At 41.0% G+C, this 16,949-nt stretch overlaps 1 protein-coding gene across 1 annotated transcript; it reads right to left on the bottom strand.

The window, feature by feature from the left end:
• Window positions 1–280: 280 nt before the first annotated feature.
• LOC307003098 (uncharacterized protein) lies at window positions 281–7,454 on the bottom strand (the record flags this gene model as incomplete). The annotated part of the gene is made up of 7 exons (XM_079621211.1): window positions 6,908–7,454; window positions 4,857–4,893; window positions 4,613–4,657; window positions 3,064–3,391; window positions 1,021–1,211; window positions 738–861; window positions 281–431 (listed from the first exon to the last, which is right to left on the bottom strand). Exons 1-7 carry the CDS (start codon window positions 6,950–6,952, stop codon window positions 281–283), a joined length of 921 nt encoding a protein of 306 aa, XP_079477337.1. The 5' UTR covers window positions 6,953–7,454.
• Between the last annotated feature and the right edge of the window lie 9,495 nt (window positions 7,455–16,949).

The raw sequence follows: 16,949 nt of genomic DNA, 5'->3' as shown, positions 1-16,949 counted from the left end.
CTGTTTTTGTTTGGTGTTTTATACAGCCTAATGTTGTACATTGTGTTTTTATAATGTACAGTGTGATGATATCTTTTTAACTAAGTGCTGCCTTGTTTGGCCAGGGCTTATTGGTGCCCGAGGCTAGTGTGTTGATACTAACTAACCCTAGTTAAAGGATAAATGAAAAACACAACTCTGAAAGATGTCAATAATTCTTTATAAAACCATTAATTTTACATAAAATAACTGAAAATGTGCAAACATGCATCAACTTGTGCAAAAATGTAAAGGGAGAGGATTATGACTGCATTTTTTTTATGTTGTCATCTATGCATTTTGGCAAAATCTCCACCACAACGTTAACCATTCCTGGCCCCAGACCATGGCTCAAGTTGTGGAAGTCCTGGCCATTCCTTTGAACCTCCTCAGCCAAATGTTGCAACTGGTATCTGGAGGGAGACATTGAATGTTCTTAGTATATAGCTTTGTCTGTGCATTTATATCAATATAGTGAAGCTATAAGACTGATAGAGCTTAAAGCAAGAAACCATTCTGTGCCTGAAATTATCTAAATATCATTATATATGACTATAAACTATCTATCAAATGTTAAATGTTGGCCCACTCTTGAATTCAGGCACAGTGCCTTTAAGCCCTGCAACTAAAATTTTAGCATCCATGTCTGAGCACACAAATGTATAAAGTTTTTTTTATTAATATTATTATTATTATTATTATTTTTTTAAAATGCTTACTTTAACTCAGTTGCTTTCCCAATAGCCACAATTAGGTCAGTGGTCATCGGCATGGTCACTGCCTCAAACTTGATGCCCTTGGCTGCAAGGACACCAACAGACTGGCAAAGGTCCTTTGCTTCCCCTTTAATAACAAAAGGTAAAACGGAAAATAAATGTGAATAAAATGAACACTGCCTTCGATACACTGTTATGTCAAAGTGCATTTTTTTTACAACTACTTTGCAACATAACCAACTTTGCAACCAAATTTAATGTAAAACTGTTAATAATTGAACTGTACCCTCTGTCAATCTGGTGCACAATGATGTCACCTGGGTGACAGGCCCAGGGACCACTCCCACCTTCTTCAGCTCCTCCTTCAGGTTCTTTTTTTCATTTTTATTAATTCTGAGGAGTGACGTCAGTGTATTAACAGACATCATCTCTGGAGGAGCAGTCCTCCTCTTCACCTCCTCCACAGATACAGGGTACCTTTGTCAGACATATTTAAAAACTGAGGCCCATGAGTGATGAGTCTAAATCCAAGAAATCAAACCGGTAGATATGCTTTTGTAAACTTGTGATTGCCAATCATTGTTAGGTTGTTCATGTGTTGTTTCTATCGAGCTCCTGTACCATAATTAGCTACAATCCTATTAACATTCATCATCATGCCAGACACATACTAGATCCTATTTTGGGTAACACTTTAGAATAATGGTCTGCCATTGCAACACAGTCTCACACCAAGGCATCATATACTGACGCATCTTTACCATGACGCATACATCCGACGCACAGGGTACCCCGTTAGCGTCAATATGAGACGCAGGGGTTATGGTTAGGTTTAGGTCTCGGTTAAGGTACCGCTAGGAGGCGCCTTTTGGCCTATTTCTATCTGGGTCTCATATTGACGCTAAAGGTGTAACCTGTGCATCGGATGTAACCCCCTCCACCAAATGCGTAACAACTGCGGATCCGCTCCGGCACGACGGCAGAGTCAATAGGTTTCCATTAAAGTCAATGGGCCCTATTGTAACGATCTGAAACCCAAGTGTCAAAGCGCAAAGCGCAAGTAACTTTGTGGGCGGATCCCGGCGCTGTTGCTATTTTCCCGGCGGGATAAATGACTCTTGCGCCTGGCGCAAATGTAAAAGGGGTTGGTCTGAAGTAGCTTCATTATTCATAGGTGTGGTTTGGGCGTAACCCCCGTGAGCGCAAGTTCATTCCCTAATTTACCGACGTGCGTCTGTGGAGGGAAAAGTCCGCTGTGCGCGGGTGCAAAATAGGAATGATACATGCGTCGGTGTTCAAAGTCAATTGCGCTGGGTGCAAGATAGGGCCCAATGTGTGTATTTCCACTGACTGCGGAACTAACCCTAACCCTAACCCTAACGTGAATTTACGAGAGCTCGTGACTTCACCTGTCAGTCATGTGCGCAGCCGTTCTGCATCAAATCCGGAGCTGGTGAGTATTGAAGGACGGCGGAGCACGGAGCCGTCATGCAGTGGAGCCGTTGCGCATGTGGTGGAAATTGGGAGTAAGACGCATGGTTAGGAAGCATCAGTATATGCTTTTGTGTGAGACCGGGTTGGTCATTAATGAGTAACTATGCAGGAAGTAATGCAGTACTAATGAGTAATTCTAAATAAACTCTTCAGCTATTACTATTAACTAATACAGAAACAAGCTTTACTAATCAGTAAGTAATATAAAATTTAGGAGATCGTTCCTTATTAGGTAATTAATAATTACTTGATGAGATTGGCATCATTAAAAACTAATAGGTAATTATCACAAATTATAAAGAGTTACTAATTAATTACTATTCACAACATTAACTTGTCTGACACGTTAGCACTTTAAAATAATGGTCCAGATCACTAGTAGTTCCTGCATAATGACTAGGTAACACTTGAGTAATTAGTGATGCCTTTTATTACCTTTTATATAAAAAAAAAGAAAGACAATTGCTAACGTGTCAGACAAGTTAATGTTGTGATTAGTAATTAGTAATTATTTTTAATTTTTGATAATCACCTATTAGTTTTTAATGATGCCAATCTCATCAAGTAATTGATTACCTAATAAGGAACTATGTCCTAAATTTGATTTACTTAACGAATTAGTTAAGCTTGTTTCTATATTTGTTAGTAGTAGCTGAAGTATTAATTTAGAATTACTCATTAGTCCTGCATTACTTCCTGCATAGTTACTCATTAATGAAGGACCATTGTTCTAAAGTGTTACCCTATTTTGTTGTTATGAAACAAAATGTGATAAAGTTTTTTCTGCTGCTAAGAAAAAAACATATTAAGCTTAAATGTTTATCATAATTCTTACCTATGTGCACGGTGACCAGAGCACACCTTTAGGAGGCTTGGCACACAACGAAAAGCCTGGGTGTCCTTTGGGTCTTCAGGGTCTTGTGTGCCCTGGGGATCTAGTTCGTGGTCTTGTGCGCCCTGGGGATCTGGTTCAGAGCCTTGTGCATCCTGGGGATCTGGTTCATGGTCTTGTCCAAACTGGGGATCTTCACGGTGGTCTTGGGGCAGGTGAACAGATGACCCTAGGGTGTCCTTGGAGACAGGGGGTGGGGGCTGGAGGGCCAGTGGAGGGGTCACCAGAGGTGATCTATGAAAAATTTGAATTTTGGACCGTTTCGCTGGCCCTTGAAAATAAAAAAAGACCAAAAAGATGAATAGCTGGAAGTGACTAGATAGGGGTTGATTCATTTTGGTAAAAGTATGGGAAACACTTTACGGTAAGGGTACATGAATTATCATGAATTCATGTATAACTTCATGCATGAATTATGCATTAATATCTCATGAATCATCAGGAACTAACATGAGTTCAACGTTTTTCATTCATGACTTCATGGATGAACAACACCTTAATTCAAACATTAAGATGAGTACATCATCCGAATTATAATTTATTACGCATGATTATGATGTTTTCTTTGTTCACAGTTATGCCACCATTAATAGCACATTGTTCATCAGTGTTTCAAATGACCTAGTCACCACTTTAGTTGAGGGGCCACACACATGATGAAGTCATTGATAGATAATGCTTAGTTAATGATGGCTACTGTATTTGAATGTCAGCAGTTCATATCATAGCCTTCAGGTAATTGGACAGACTCCAAAATAGACCAATCACAGCTCATAGCACACAACTTCTGTTAACTAAAGTGGTGACAAGGTCCTTAGAAACACTGATTAAATGTGTTTTCATTATGATCTAGGCACCCACCTAGTCACCATTTAAGTTGAGGGGCCACACACATGAAGTCATTAAAATATAAGGCTTAGTTAATGATGACTACTGTATTTCAATGTCAAAAGAATGTGTGTGCTATGAGGTGTGATTGGTCTATTTTGGGGTCTTTTTTTCAAATACAGTAGCCATCATTAACTAAGCATTATCTATCAATGACTTCATCATGTGTGTGGCCCGTCAACTAAAGTGGTGACTAGGTAATGCGTAATAAATTATAATTCGGATGATGTACTCATCTTAGTTAATGTTTGAATTAAAGTGTTGTTCATCCATGAAGTCATGAATGAAAAATGTTGAACTCATGTTAGTTCCTAATGATTTATGAGATATTAATGCATTAATTAATGCATAATTCCTGCATGAAGTTATACATGAATTCATGAACATTCATGTATCCTTACCGTAAAGTGTTACCAAAGTATGTATAGATGGATGGAAAAAAAATGGTCGATGAATGGATTAATTAATTGATGGGTGAGATAATGAATTGAAAAATAGTGAGTTACATGTATTTACAGGGTTTCCATCAATGAAAAATTGAAAAGTTGAAGAAGACCCTTACCCCGTGAGCAAGGTGTTTGTGTTAATAAGCACAATTGCTTACCGGTACTTCCATTTGAATCATGTTGATTGCTGTTCCTTGCTTTTTCTGGAGGACAATACAAGGTATGGTTTAGTACATTTCTGTCATTATATGTAATAGACATTTATGTTATGCAAATACTGAATAAAGCATCATGAAAGAATGGATGTACATTTTCTCCCTATAAACACAATGAGATTTTAAAAATGGTAAATTAATAGTGTAATTTAGAATGACCCTAAAATGTATTCCGGTTTACACTTACTTCGTGTGACCACAGGCATCTTTTCCAATAAATACACCTACATGATTAAAACAGAGGCAAAACAGTAGGGTAAGCAGGGTATACAGTTAAATATCAAATAATTAAAATGATGTGGCTACCTCTTAGTTATGTAAATGGAAGAGACACTTATTTAAAATGCCTTGCAGTTATCTGAAATTAACAAGTGGACGAAGCTAGTTTTACAAAGCAACAGAAGTCGATTTGTATTTGTACATGTTTCACTGTTATCTAACAACTGGATTAGAGTTACTTAGCAAAATACATATATACAATTTAACACCCTGCCTCAGAGGTAACGTTAACCAGCCAAGCCAGTCTGTCTGTGCCTAGATCTATCCCAGTGTTAAAACATCACCTCCGCTGCATTGGAGTTATCTAAACTTTATCAGGCTGCCTCAGAGTAAGCCAAAGCTTTTAGCTATTATTAAGTATGTCAAAGCTGCTTAGAAGTCAGTATAGGTCTATCCTGGATGCCTTCCAGTTATCTAGGAATAAATGGCTGCCTTTGAGTTACCCAGTGTTACTAACATCACCTCAGCTGCCTTGGAGTTATCTAAAGTTCAACAGGCTGCCTCAGAGTAAGCCAGTATTACAAAGCTGCTTGGAAGTCAGTCTGGCTTTATCTAGCTCTATCCTGGATGCCTTCCAGTTATCTAGGAATAAATGGTTGTCTTTGAGTTACCCAGTGTTACTAACATCTCCTCAGCTGCCTTGGAGTTATCTAAAGTTCAACAGGCTGCCTCAGAGTAAGCCAGTATTACAAAGCTGCTTCGAAGTCAGTCTTCCTTTGTCTAGCTCTATCCTGGATGCCTTCCAGTTATCTAGAAATAAATGGCTGCCTTGGAGTTACTCAGTGTTAAAACATCACCTCAGCTGCCTTGGAGTTATCTAAAGTTCAACAGGCTGCCTCGGATTAAGCCAGTATTACAAAGCTGCTTAGAAGTCAGTCTGGCTTTTTCTAGGTCTATCCTGGATGCCTTCCAGTTATCTATGAATAAATGGCTGCCTTGGAGTTACCCAGTGTTACTAACATCACCTCAGCTGCCTTGGAGCTATCTAAAGTTCAACAGGCTGCCTCAGAGTAAGCCAGTGTTACAAAGCTAGTTGGAAGTGAGTCTGGCTTTTTCTAGCTCTATCCTGGATGCCTTCAAGTTATCTAGGAATAAATGGTTGCCTTGGAGTTACCCAGTGTTACTAACATCACCTCAGCTGCCTTGGAGTTATCTAAAATTCAACAGGATGCCTCAGAGTAAGCCAGTATTACAAAGCTGCTTCAAAGTCAGTCTGGCTTTATCTAGCTCTATCCTGGATGCCTTCCAGTTATCTAGGAATAAATGGTTGCCTTGGAGTTACCCAGTGTTACTAACATCACCTCAGCTGCCTTGGAGTTATCTAAAATTCAACAGGCTGCCTCAGAGTAAGCCAGTATTACAAAGCTGCTTAGAAGTCAGTCTGGCTTTATCTAGCTCTATCCTGGATGCCTTCAAGTTATCTAGGAATAAATGGCTGCCTTAGAGCTACCAAGGATTAAGAGCACATGTCTAAGCATGTCTTAAATCTTACTCAGCAATGGATGCTTAAAGTTGTTTTGAAAAGACACCCATAATCCATGCCTTTGGGCAGCTCATTTAACTAGGTTGTCTTGTAGCTGTTATAAGCAGACTGTGAATTGTGAAAATGAATTGGCTGCCTGGAAGATAGCTAACGCTAACTGCTGCCCCAATTACTAGCTGTCCTGCATGGATAATTAGGTAGACTACTTGCCAAAATAAATTGAATGTTCACCACTGCCAGCTATTTGAACAGGTTGACTACATTTTGAGCTAACCTTGGCTTAAAACAGTTAGCTAAAATCTATCATTGCAATCTGTTTACAGTGAGCGAGCTAGCTAGCTGAAGTGTCCGTCCAGCAAAGAAAATCTCTAGCAGCTAGTGTTTGCTATATTTCAAAGCATAGTCATTTATTTAATAATAAAACATTCCATTATAAATTATGATCATTTCTTAGAATAATGCTCCATGCAACTTACCGAGCCAAGTTGAATCCAGTCAAGATCGGAGTCATGAGCGCTCATTGGCGCTCAAAGTTCAATTTGAGCACCAGCGTTGTGATTGGCTGAAACTGTTGAGGGCCAATTTGAGCACCAGTGTTGTGATTGGCTGAAACTGTTGGGGGCGGGGAGTGCCTTCCATGCAGTGCTGCCTTGAAGACGACGTTGGGGGCTTAAAACACCAACGAGCGGTGTAAACAGCCCCAATGTAGCACGCGTCATTTGTGTTTGTTTTCAGACATGATAGCCTAACAGTCGTTTTATACTTCTGCTTATGCGATATCACAATTTTTGATCGTGGATTATGTAATATCTCCACGATCTGCTTTTGAAGAAATATGGTAGCCTATCGTGCTACAGCGCACATTCTATCAACTGCAGTTCTGGCGCCTCAGTCCCAAACTCGACGTAGGCTACATATCACATGCAGCGGTAGAGTTACACTCACAGGACACTGCTTGTGATTCGCAATCACAAAAGTTTATTATTTGCTCGTGGTAAACATTTCATTGGCGTTCTGTTCTGACATGATGCACCTTTTCTGAGCGCGTGCGCACTGTCAAACAACGCCAAACTGGACTTGATCTTTCCATCTTTCGCGTCTGATTTTTGTTGGGTCAGACCCATCTGCTAGCTATGGGGGGACCGAGACTGAGAGAGCTACATGGAAAAATATGCACAAAACAAGCCACTTTGAAAGTTTGTTGTTTTCATGAATACAAAAGTTGGGTGACCCTCCCCCTAGACTAAAAAAAGTTGGATGATCCTCCCCTCAACAAAGAATAAAAAGGCAAGACCCTCCCCTATTTTCCTCCGGTGGCCCATTCCATACCGAACGGTCCCTAATTGTGCAGTTAATTCTCATTCGTATTTTCAGAAAGTTTTGTGATATGTAGGCTATCCTCTTCCCAAATTTGTCACTAATAAAACACAAAAATTATTTAAAGAGAAGGCTTATATTGACCTTTTAAGATTTTGTTTGCACCTTGTAAATTAGGTTTTGATGTGGCAGTAAAAACTTTATAATCTATCCAAAACGAAATGTTGTCTTTCACATTTCGTCTGTAACATGTCGTCTTTTATAATTTATATTAGGGCATAAATGTTAATTTGCAGTTTAATATGTTGCTTATACAAAGACATTTTATTTCAAAGTATTCAGTCGATTTTTACTCATCTCAGTAGGCAATATAGATAGTTTGCTAAAAGCGAAATTCATTCACACAGACACGCGCGAGCTGTAGTAAACAACAACATGCGTCTGTGCCGTTCATTCATTCAAACACAGAAATGCGATTCAAATTTAAACAGTCTTTTGCGGTTTACAGACACCATTTCATATCGCGATTAGAACAAAGCACTTACTGATGATCTGCAGCTGGATCCGTTGTTAGGCTACTCCGTTGTTAGGTAAAATTTCCAGGATTCAGGATTATTATTCCTCACAGCGAGTGTGTTATCCAGCTGTTGTGGGCGTTGACTGGTTTGCATGTGTTGCTTCAGATCTGCGTCTGAATAGCGCGCGCTCTCGATGGGCGTGTCACATTAGCAGACTAATGAGCTTGCCAGAACGATAATGAGAACGACTGATCTCTTGCTCTTTATATATAGATTACATAAACATAGAATATTACTTTTAGTTTTGAATTAGATCATTTAAAACTACACACTTAAATGATTATAGATATATATATATATATATATATATCATGTCTGAGTGAATAGTATTTGCTGAGTTTTGTTTGAGTTTAGAGACTTGCTTCAGAAAATAAGTTCACGGAGACGGAGAGGCATAAAGCACTCCGTTTACTTTCTTTATTTTACAAAAGCACAATGTTTTATTTCGTTTGTAAGTGGACACATAAAAAAGTAGACATTTAACAGCTTATTTTTTCATATTTCTTAAGTCTGTGTGACCAAAACTGACGGAGTATTTTAGGTCTATTTTGCTGCTATGTAAAAAAAAACGAGCAAAACACGCCCGCGCGTTTGCCGACCCCAGAGGGTTAACCCAGGGAACCACCAGACACTGTGACCCTGGCTCAGGAACAGACACCGGCTCAGGAACAGGAACAGACACCGGCTCAGGAACAGGAACAGACACCGGCTCAGGCTCCGGAACAGACACCGGCACAGGAACAGACAGCGTGGCGGAGGGCATCATGTCCGGAGACAATGGCTCAGCGGCGGCCATCCTCTCCATAGATACTGGATCGGCGGACGTGACGTGAACGGTCTCTGGATCGGCGGACGTGACGTGAACAGTCTCTGGATCGGCGGACGTGACGTGAACAGTCTGTGGATCGGCGGACGTGACGTGAACAGTCTCTGGATCGGCGGACGTGACGTGAACAGTCTCTGGATCGGCGGACGTGACGTGAACAGTCTCTGGATCGGCGGACGTGACGTGAACAGTCTCTGGATTGGCGGACGTGCTGTGCCTCCTCCAAGCATGCAGTACTGCCACAGCATAAAAGAGGAAGACAGCCGTCCTTACCGTGGCCGGACTGATGGTGGGTATCTCCAGAACGATCTATGGGGTGACAGCGGGCTGCACAGGGACAACCACCGGAACGACAGCGGCCTGCACGGCCTCCAGGACGGCAGCGGGCTGCTCGGGCACGGCCTCCGGGAAGACAGCGGGCTGCTCGGGGACGACAGCGGGCTGTACTGGAACGACCACCGGGATGACAGCAGACTGTACCGGAACAGTCTCCGGGACAACAGTGGGTTGTTCGGGAACGTCAGGAGTGCAGGAAGCTCTCCCTCTCCTCCTCCTCTGCCGCCTCTGATGGCGACAGGCAGGCTCTGGACTGGATGGGATCGGCGGCGGATGGAAGTCTGGGCTGGACCTCACCATCTCAGGTTCCATGAAGGATCGAGGTGGAGAGTGATACCTGGACTCCCCTCTAGTACCTCCTTTCCTATGACTTCCGCGGGTCCCAGAAAATTTTGCCAGCCGGGTTCCCTCGAATGACTCTCTGGGATGATCTGAAGGGTGTGTAGAAGCTTTCTTTAAATCAGCTTCCTCAGTCAATCGGGCCCACAGTGCAAAACACTCGAAGATGTTCATACGAGGAGGAATCTCTTTAGGTTGAGAATTCCCCCTCTGCTGTTTCTTCCCCCTCTCAGTGGCTGAAGACTTTAAAGACCCCATACCGCTGGATCTCTGCATGATGGAGTCCTTCTGTCACGACACGCACACACAGGGAATTAGAGATCCAAAAGCAGTGTTTATTTAAAGGGTAATCCGTACTCACAACTAGTCCAGGCAAGGGTCAAAATCCAAAAAGGCAATCCTAAAACATGAAACACTAACACTAGAAAACAGGCTCAAAAGCACAACGGAAGTATGGGGACAATATACAAGGACTCCGTGACAAACACTGAAACAGACAGGGTATATATACACAAGTGCTAACAAGGTGACGAGAAACAGCTGTAAGGCAATGAACAATCAGTGACAGACAGAATTATGGGAATTGTAGTGAGAATGCCTAGACACCGTGAAAACTGAGGACCTCTAGTGTTTAACCCTCTGGGGTCGGCGCGTTTTGCTCGTTTTTTTTTTACATAGCAGCAAAATAGACCTAAAATACTCCGTCAGTTTTGGTCATACAGCCTTAAGAAATATGAAAAAATAAGCTGTTAAATGTCTACTTTTTGATGGGTCCACTTACAAACGAAATAAAACATTGTGCTTTTGTAAAATAAAGAAAGTAAACAGGGAGTGCTTTATGCCTCTCCGTCTCCGTGAACTTTTTTTCTGAAGCACGTCTCTAAACTCAAACAAAACTCAGCAAATACTATTCACTCAGACATGAGATATATATCTCTATAATCATTTAAGTGTGTAGTTTTAAATTATCTAATTCAAAACTAAAAGAAATATTCTCTGTTTATGTAATCTATATATAAAGAGTGAGAGATCAGCCGTTCTCATTATCGTTCTGGCAAGCTCATTACTCTGCTAATGTGACACGCCCATCGAGAGCGCGCGCTATTCAGACAAGAGGTCTGCTACCCGACCCGAGCCCGACGGGTCCCGAAAAATGTGCGGGTTTCGGGTCGGGTTAACGTTTAAAGAACAGCCTCGGGTTCGGGTCGGGTTCGGGTTTAACTAAGAAAAAATAAATAGGCTATATATATAGTTTGCGTGCCGTTGCTGTGTTGTGGTGACCGGCACGCGAGAGAGAGAAAGTACATACGTGCGCAGCCGCAGATGTGCAATATGTGCACACACACAGACTCTCTCTCAAATATAATGATAATGATAAATATATATAAATATAATTTTTTTAATTATTTGTTTTATTTGATCATATCATTTATATCACAAAACTGTTTTGCGCATGTGCTACCGCTCTCGCGCGCTATTTCAGTCACAATACAGACAGACAGCAGACGACAACAAGTCTGATAAGGGACTGTTCGTTATTTATTTAAGGGGCCACCGGAGGAGTTTTGAGATCAATAGTCAAAAAAGACTTGACCCTCCCTTCGCCAGCAATACATTTTTCTATGACCCTCCAAAATGATTGTGAAAAAAGGCATGACCCTCCCCGATCATTTATTGATTATTACTTCTGTACTGGTTTGCGCTTGGCAAAGATGTTCAGATATCTATGCCTCTACACCAAACGTTCATTAAAAGACTCCTGCACACCAGCCTTTTTCAAACTGGCGCAGCGCTGACTCGCGATAGAAACTGCATGTTTTGATTTGTTAAACATGAGGATTATCCGACTGGCATGGCCGCTCACTCTAACATTAACCTAGATAATTGTTCGCTGTTCTTATAGGCGCATAACCAAGTGTGTGTGCGGAGTGTGTAGCGCGCACTGCATGACATGGAGGCGCCGATGCGATCAACAGTGGAAACAACTTAAAATACTCTATTTATGGCCATACAGAAAAGAATAATGCATCAGTCGCAATACTTTTATTTGTGTAAACTCACAATAACAAGAAAACGTTTTGCTTTCGTTAAACAAAATAAAACAATCAGGGTCTTTCATGGTCTCCGTGAACTGTAGCGCGTCAAAAAAAAAAGAAGAAAAAAAAAAGAAACAGAAACATGTCGTAGGCCTAGGCTATATAGCATACTAGCCTCAAATATATGAAAAAAAATATCTATATAAAGCTTGATATGTCCACTTTTAAAAACGAAAAAAATCTAATCGAAAGCAAATATCATCTGATAATCCGTATGAAAGATGCATTTCTCTTAAAGGCGCACTTTACAGCGGAGATGTATGGAGACATGTTTGCAGCGGACACTGATTTAGAAAAAAAGAGTTTATTAATAAACAATTAAAATGCATCGTTATTTTTAAATTTATTATCATTAGCCTGTTTTTGCGGCAAGATTATACATGCGCTTGAGCGCAGAATGGGCTATATCCCATGCTGTATTTAAGCAGAAATTAACGTGCGACTAGTCAAATATTTAGTATATGGCAACAATACATTTACTATATTTGACATTATTTAATTAGTAAGTATCCAAAAGTATTTTGGAAACTATGATAGGCCTACATTTTTTCATGATTTTTTGATGAATAAAAAAATCAAAAGAAAAGCATTTATTTAAAAACGAAATATTTTGTAACATTAGCCTACACATGTTTTAATGTCACCTTTGATAACTTTAATGCATCCTTACTGAAAAAAAATTCTGACTAGCCAAGTAAACCAACACATTTTTGAACGGCAGTGTACATTCAGTAGGTTATTATTTATTGCAATATAAACACTGTCAGATCAACAAGGTTTCTCTTTATTTACAAGTCGAAGACGGAGCAACTTTCTGCTCTTATGTTTACTCCGTGCACTGTCAAGGTCTTCATCGTATTTATCGGTCTTTGCAGCAATTATTTTACCGCAAATACTGCATCGCGCGCTGTTGGCATCGAGTCTGGAGAAATGTACCCACACTTTTGATCGACTTTTCCACATCTTTAAGGTATTATGTGTGTGTCCTCGCGTCTCATATGAATATGTCAAGTCAAGTCAAGTCAAGAATATTTGTATAGCGCTTTTCACAATACAGATTGTATCAAAGCAGCTTCACAGTATTAAATTAAAATAATAATAAAACGTCCACGTTTGGTAATGCTAATCAATAGTAATATTGATTGATTCATTAAATTGAATATCCCCAACTGAGCAAGCCAATATGTGCGCGGAGAGTTTGTGTGTGTGTCCTCGCGTCTCATACAAGTATGCGCGTCGAGTTTGTGCGTGCGCGCGCGTCTCATATGAGTAGGCCTATGTTGAAATGAAATGAAAACGCATTTATGCGACCACACCAGGTGTAAATGGAATCGTTTTGATAAATCAGATAGCTATCCGATCTGAGAAAACGCAAGAAGTGGCCAGGTGTAAACAGCCCTAATGTAGCACGCGTTATTTGTGTTTGTTTTCAGACATGATAGCCTAACAGTCGTTTTATACTTGTCCTTATGCGATATCACAATTTTTGATCGTGGATGATTTAATATCTCCACGATCTGCTTTTGAAGAAATGTGGTAGTATCGCTATCACACACACTACAGCGCACATTCTATCAGCTGCAGTTCTGGCGCCTCAGTCCCAAACTCGACGTAGGCTACATCAACGTAGGACATACTCACAGGACACTGCTTGTGATTCGCAATCACAAACGTTTATTATTTGCTCGTGGTAAACATTTCATTGGCGTTCTGTTCTGACATGATGCACTTTTTCTGAGCGCGCGCGCACTGTCAAACAGCGCCAAACTGCACTTGATCTTTCGCGTCTGATTTTTGTTGGGTCAGACCCATCTGCTAGCTATGGGGGGACCGAGACTGAGAGAGCTACATGGAAAAATATGCACAAAACAAGCCACTTTGAAAATTTGTTGTTTTCATGAATACAAAAGTTGGGTGACCCTCCCCCTAGACTAAAAAAAGTTGGATGACCCTCCCCTCAACAAAGAATAAAAAGGCATGACCCTCCCCTATTTTCCTCCGGTGGCCCATTCCATAAATACCGAACGGTCCCTAAAGCAAAACATTACTGAGGGAAAACGTATGACAGTTCCAAATGATGCAGGAAAAGCTGCAATCTGAAAACATTATGATCTTGTTGTTTCAACCAGTAAAGAGCCCAGTGGTTACGTGCAGTGTAGAGCTTGCAAAGCTGTCTTAGCGTATGACAGCAAAAAAACAGGTACATCTTCTCTACAGCGACACACTGACCGTGGATGCACTCGTCCAACAGCAGGCCTAGCCGCTAGTAACAACAGACAGTCATCTCTTTCAGACTATCTATCTCCAACAGCCAAGTCAGTACCAGCTTCTGTAAAATCTAATGTAACATAAAAATGTGTGGAGTTTTGCTGTCAGGATATTAGATCGTTTCATACGGTTGCTGGACGAGGTTTTATTAACCTAGCGCAAGACCTAATAAATGTGGGGGCAACATATGGCCGTGTCTCAGTGGACAGTGTGTTACCTGATCCCACAACCATCTCTCGGAGATGCAAGGAAACCGCGGCCTCCAAAAGACAGGCGCTGGTCAAAGAAATATCGGAGATCATGTCTGATATTACTGTTGGGATGACCACTGACATGTGGACTGACGATTATCGCAAGATCAGTTTCTTAACTATCACTTGCCACTACATCACACCTGATTTTTTGCTTTGAAGCAGAGTCCTTACAACAGCGATGTTCCCTCCTGAAGAAGCGAAAACTGGTGACAACATACAGAGAGAATTACAGAGACTGCTCGTATCTGTACTAGGATTTGATGCTTGTGTTATGAACAAAGTCGTCTGGGTCACTGACCAGGGATCAAACATGATTGCTGCACTCGCGCCGTATCATCGACTGAATTGTCAGGACCATGTTTATAACACAGTTCTCAAACACGCGCTTGATTCTGCCGAACTACGAGACAGCGCACCAGAGGTCACACAGACTTTACTGGCAGCAAAGGCACTTGTGCGATATGTCAAGCAAACGGGTATAATCAGTCAGTTATCAAAAACTGTCAGGCAAATGTCAGACACCAGGTTTAGCATGGTGTTCCTTACCTTGGATTCAATTAAGCAGGTGTACGCCGAGCTTCGAGAAAAACTTGAAAGCCGCGGGGAAAGCCGAAAAATCAACGAAATATCTCCAGATGTCTTGGAGTTCCTGCTGGAATTTATTCGCCCATTTTACGAGGCTCAGAGGGAACTAGAGGGTGACCAGTACCCCACACTTAACCTGGTTGTTTTGTGGCACGAGAGACTTAAGCGCCACTGCAGACCTGTGGTATCAGACAGTCCTCATCAGGCCATCATTCGTGAGCGGCATCTTGAATGGATGAACCGTAAAATCAAAATCCAGACACTACATAAGCTTGCCATATTCCTTTGACCAAAGTTCTGTCAGCTCCGCATGCTGTCTCTCCCTGACAGAGAGGATATCCAGCAAGAAGCCAGGCTTCAGATAGCCAGCTTTACCACAGGCAACGAGCCAGCTGAAAAGCGTGGCTGAACCGGTCACTAAAAGAAGCAAGATAGTGGCAGAGTTTGAGGAGTGGGGTGAACGTGCCCCTCGGTGAAACCGCAGATGAAGTTACGCAATACTCCAGCCGCAACCACGACATGGAAGAAGAGCGGGATCTCTTGGTTGGTGGAAAAACAACAGCGGTGTTTTCCCCTTACTGTCAAAACTGGCCCGTAGTATCCTCAGCATCCCTGCAAGCTGGACTAACTTTCAATCAGAGGAGGACGGCGCTGAAACCATCAACTGTCGATGCCGTTCTCTTCCTTCATAACTCATACTGAGAAGGATGTTTGTGTAAATAGTTTTGCAACAGTGCGTGAACTTTTTAAAGTTTAAAGTTTGAGTTCCAGAGAAATTTGCGACTGTTCGACCACAGCAAAGTTACGTAATTGGTAAGTATTTTTTCTATTAGCTACTGCTGTGCTGATAGGGCCGCTGCGCCCACATGTATTTGTTTAATATGTAAAGCAATCATTAAATACAACATAGCATATTACAAAAATGGTATTTGCTGTGAGAAACAGAATGGACCTCGGGTTCGGGCTTAATATGTAAATGTAATTGTCGGGTCGGGTCGGGTTTAATGATCGCGGGTACGGGCCGGATTCGGGCTTCAGTTTAAAGCCCGTGCAGACCTCTAATTCAGACGCAGATCTGAAGCAACACATGCAAAGCAGTCAACGCCCACAACAGCTGGAAAACACACTCGCTGTGAGGAATAATAATATCATGATAATCCTGGAAATTTTACCTCAAACGTGCTGGAGTAGCCTAACAACGGATCCAGCTGCAGATCATCAGTAAGTGCTTTGTTCTAATCGCGATATGAAATGGTGTCTGTAAACCGCAAAAGACTGTTTAAATTTGAATCCCGTTTCTGTGTTTGAATGAATGAACGGCACATATGCATGTTGTTGTTTAGCTACTACAGCTCGCGCGTGTCTGTGTGAATGAATATCGCTTTTAGCAAACTATCTATATTGCCTACTGAGATGAGTAAAAATCGACTGAATACGTTGAAATAAAATGTCTTTGTATAAGCAACATATTAAACTGCAAATTAACATTTATGCCCTAATGTAGCCTATATTATAAAAGACGATGTGTTACAGACGAAATATGAAAGACAACATTTCGTTTTGGATAGATTATAAAGTTTTTACTGCCACATCAAAACCTAATTTACAAGGTGCAAACAAAATCTTAAAAGGTCAATATAAGCCTTCTCTTTAAATGATTTTTTGTGTTTTATTAGTGACAAATTTGGGGAGAGGATAGCCTACATATTGCAAAACTTTCTGAAAATACGAATGAGAATTAACTGCACAATTACTAGAAATGTTTACCTTGGATATTATACAATTTGCAAGCATACAAAGTTTGTGGAAAAATACACTTTTTTTCAAGATGTGTGTGCGTATGTATATATATGTGTGTGTGTATGTATGTATATATGTGTGTGTGTTGTCTTTGCATTTTTTCTTGTGGCTCAGTGACA

The sequence above is a fragment of the Phoxinus phoxinus genome (genome assembly GCF_949152265.1).
Source record: "Phoxinus phoxinus genome assembly, chromosome: 8".
Lineage (NCBI taxonomy): Eukaryota > Metazoa > Chordata > Actinopteri > Cypriniformes > Leuciscidae > Phoxinus > Phoxinus phoxinus.
This window is presented reverse-complemented; position numbering and strand designations above follow the sequence as displayed.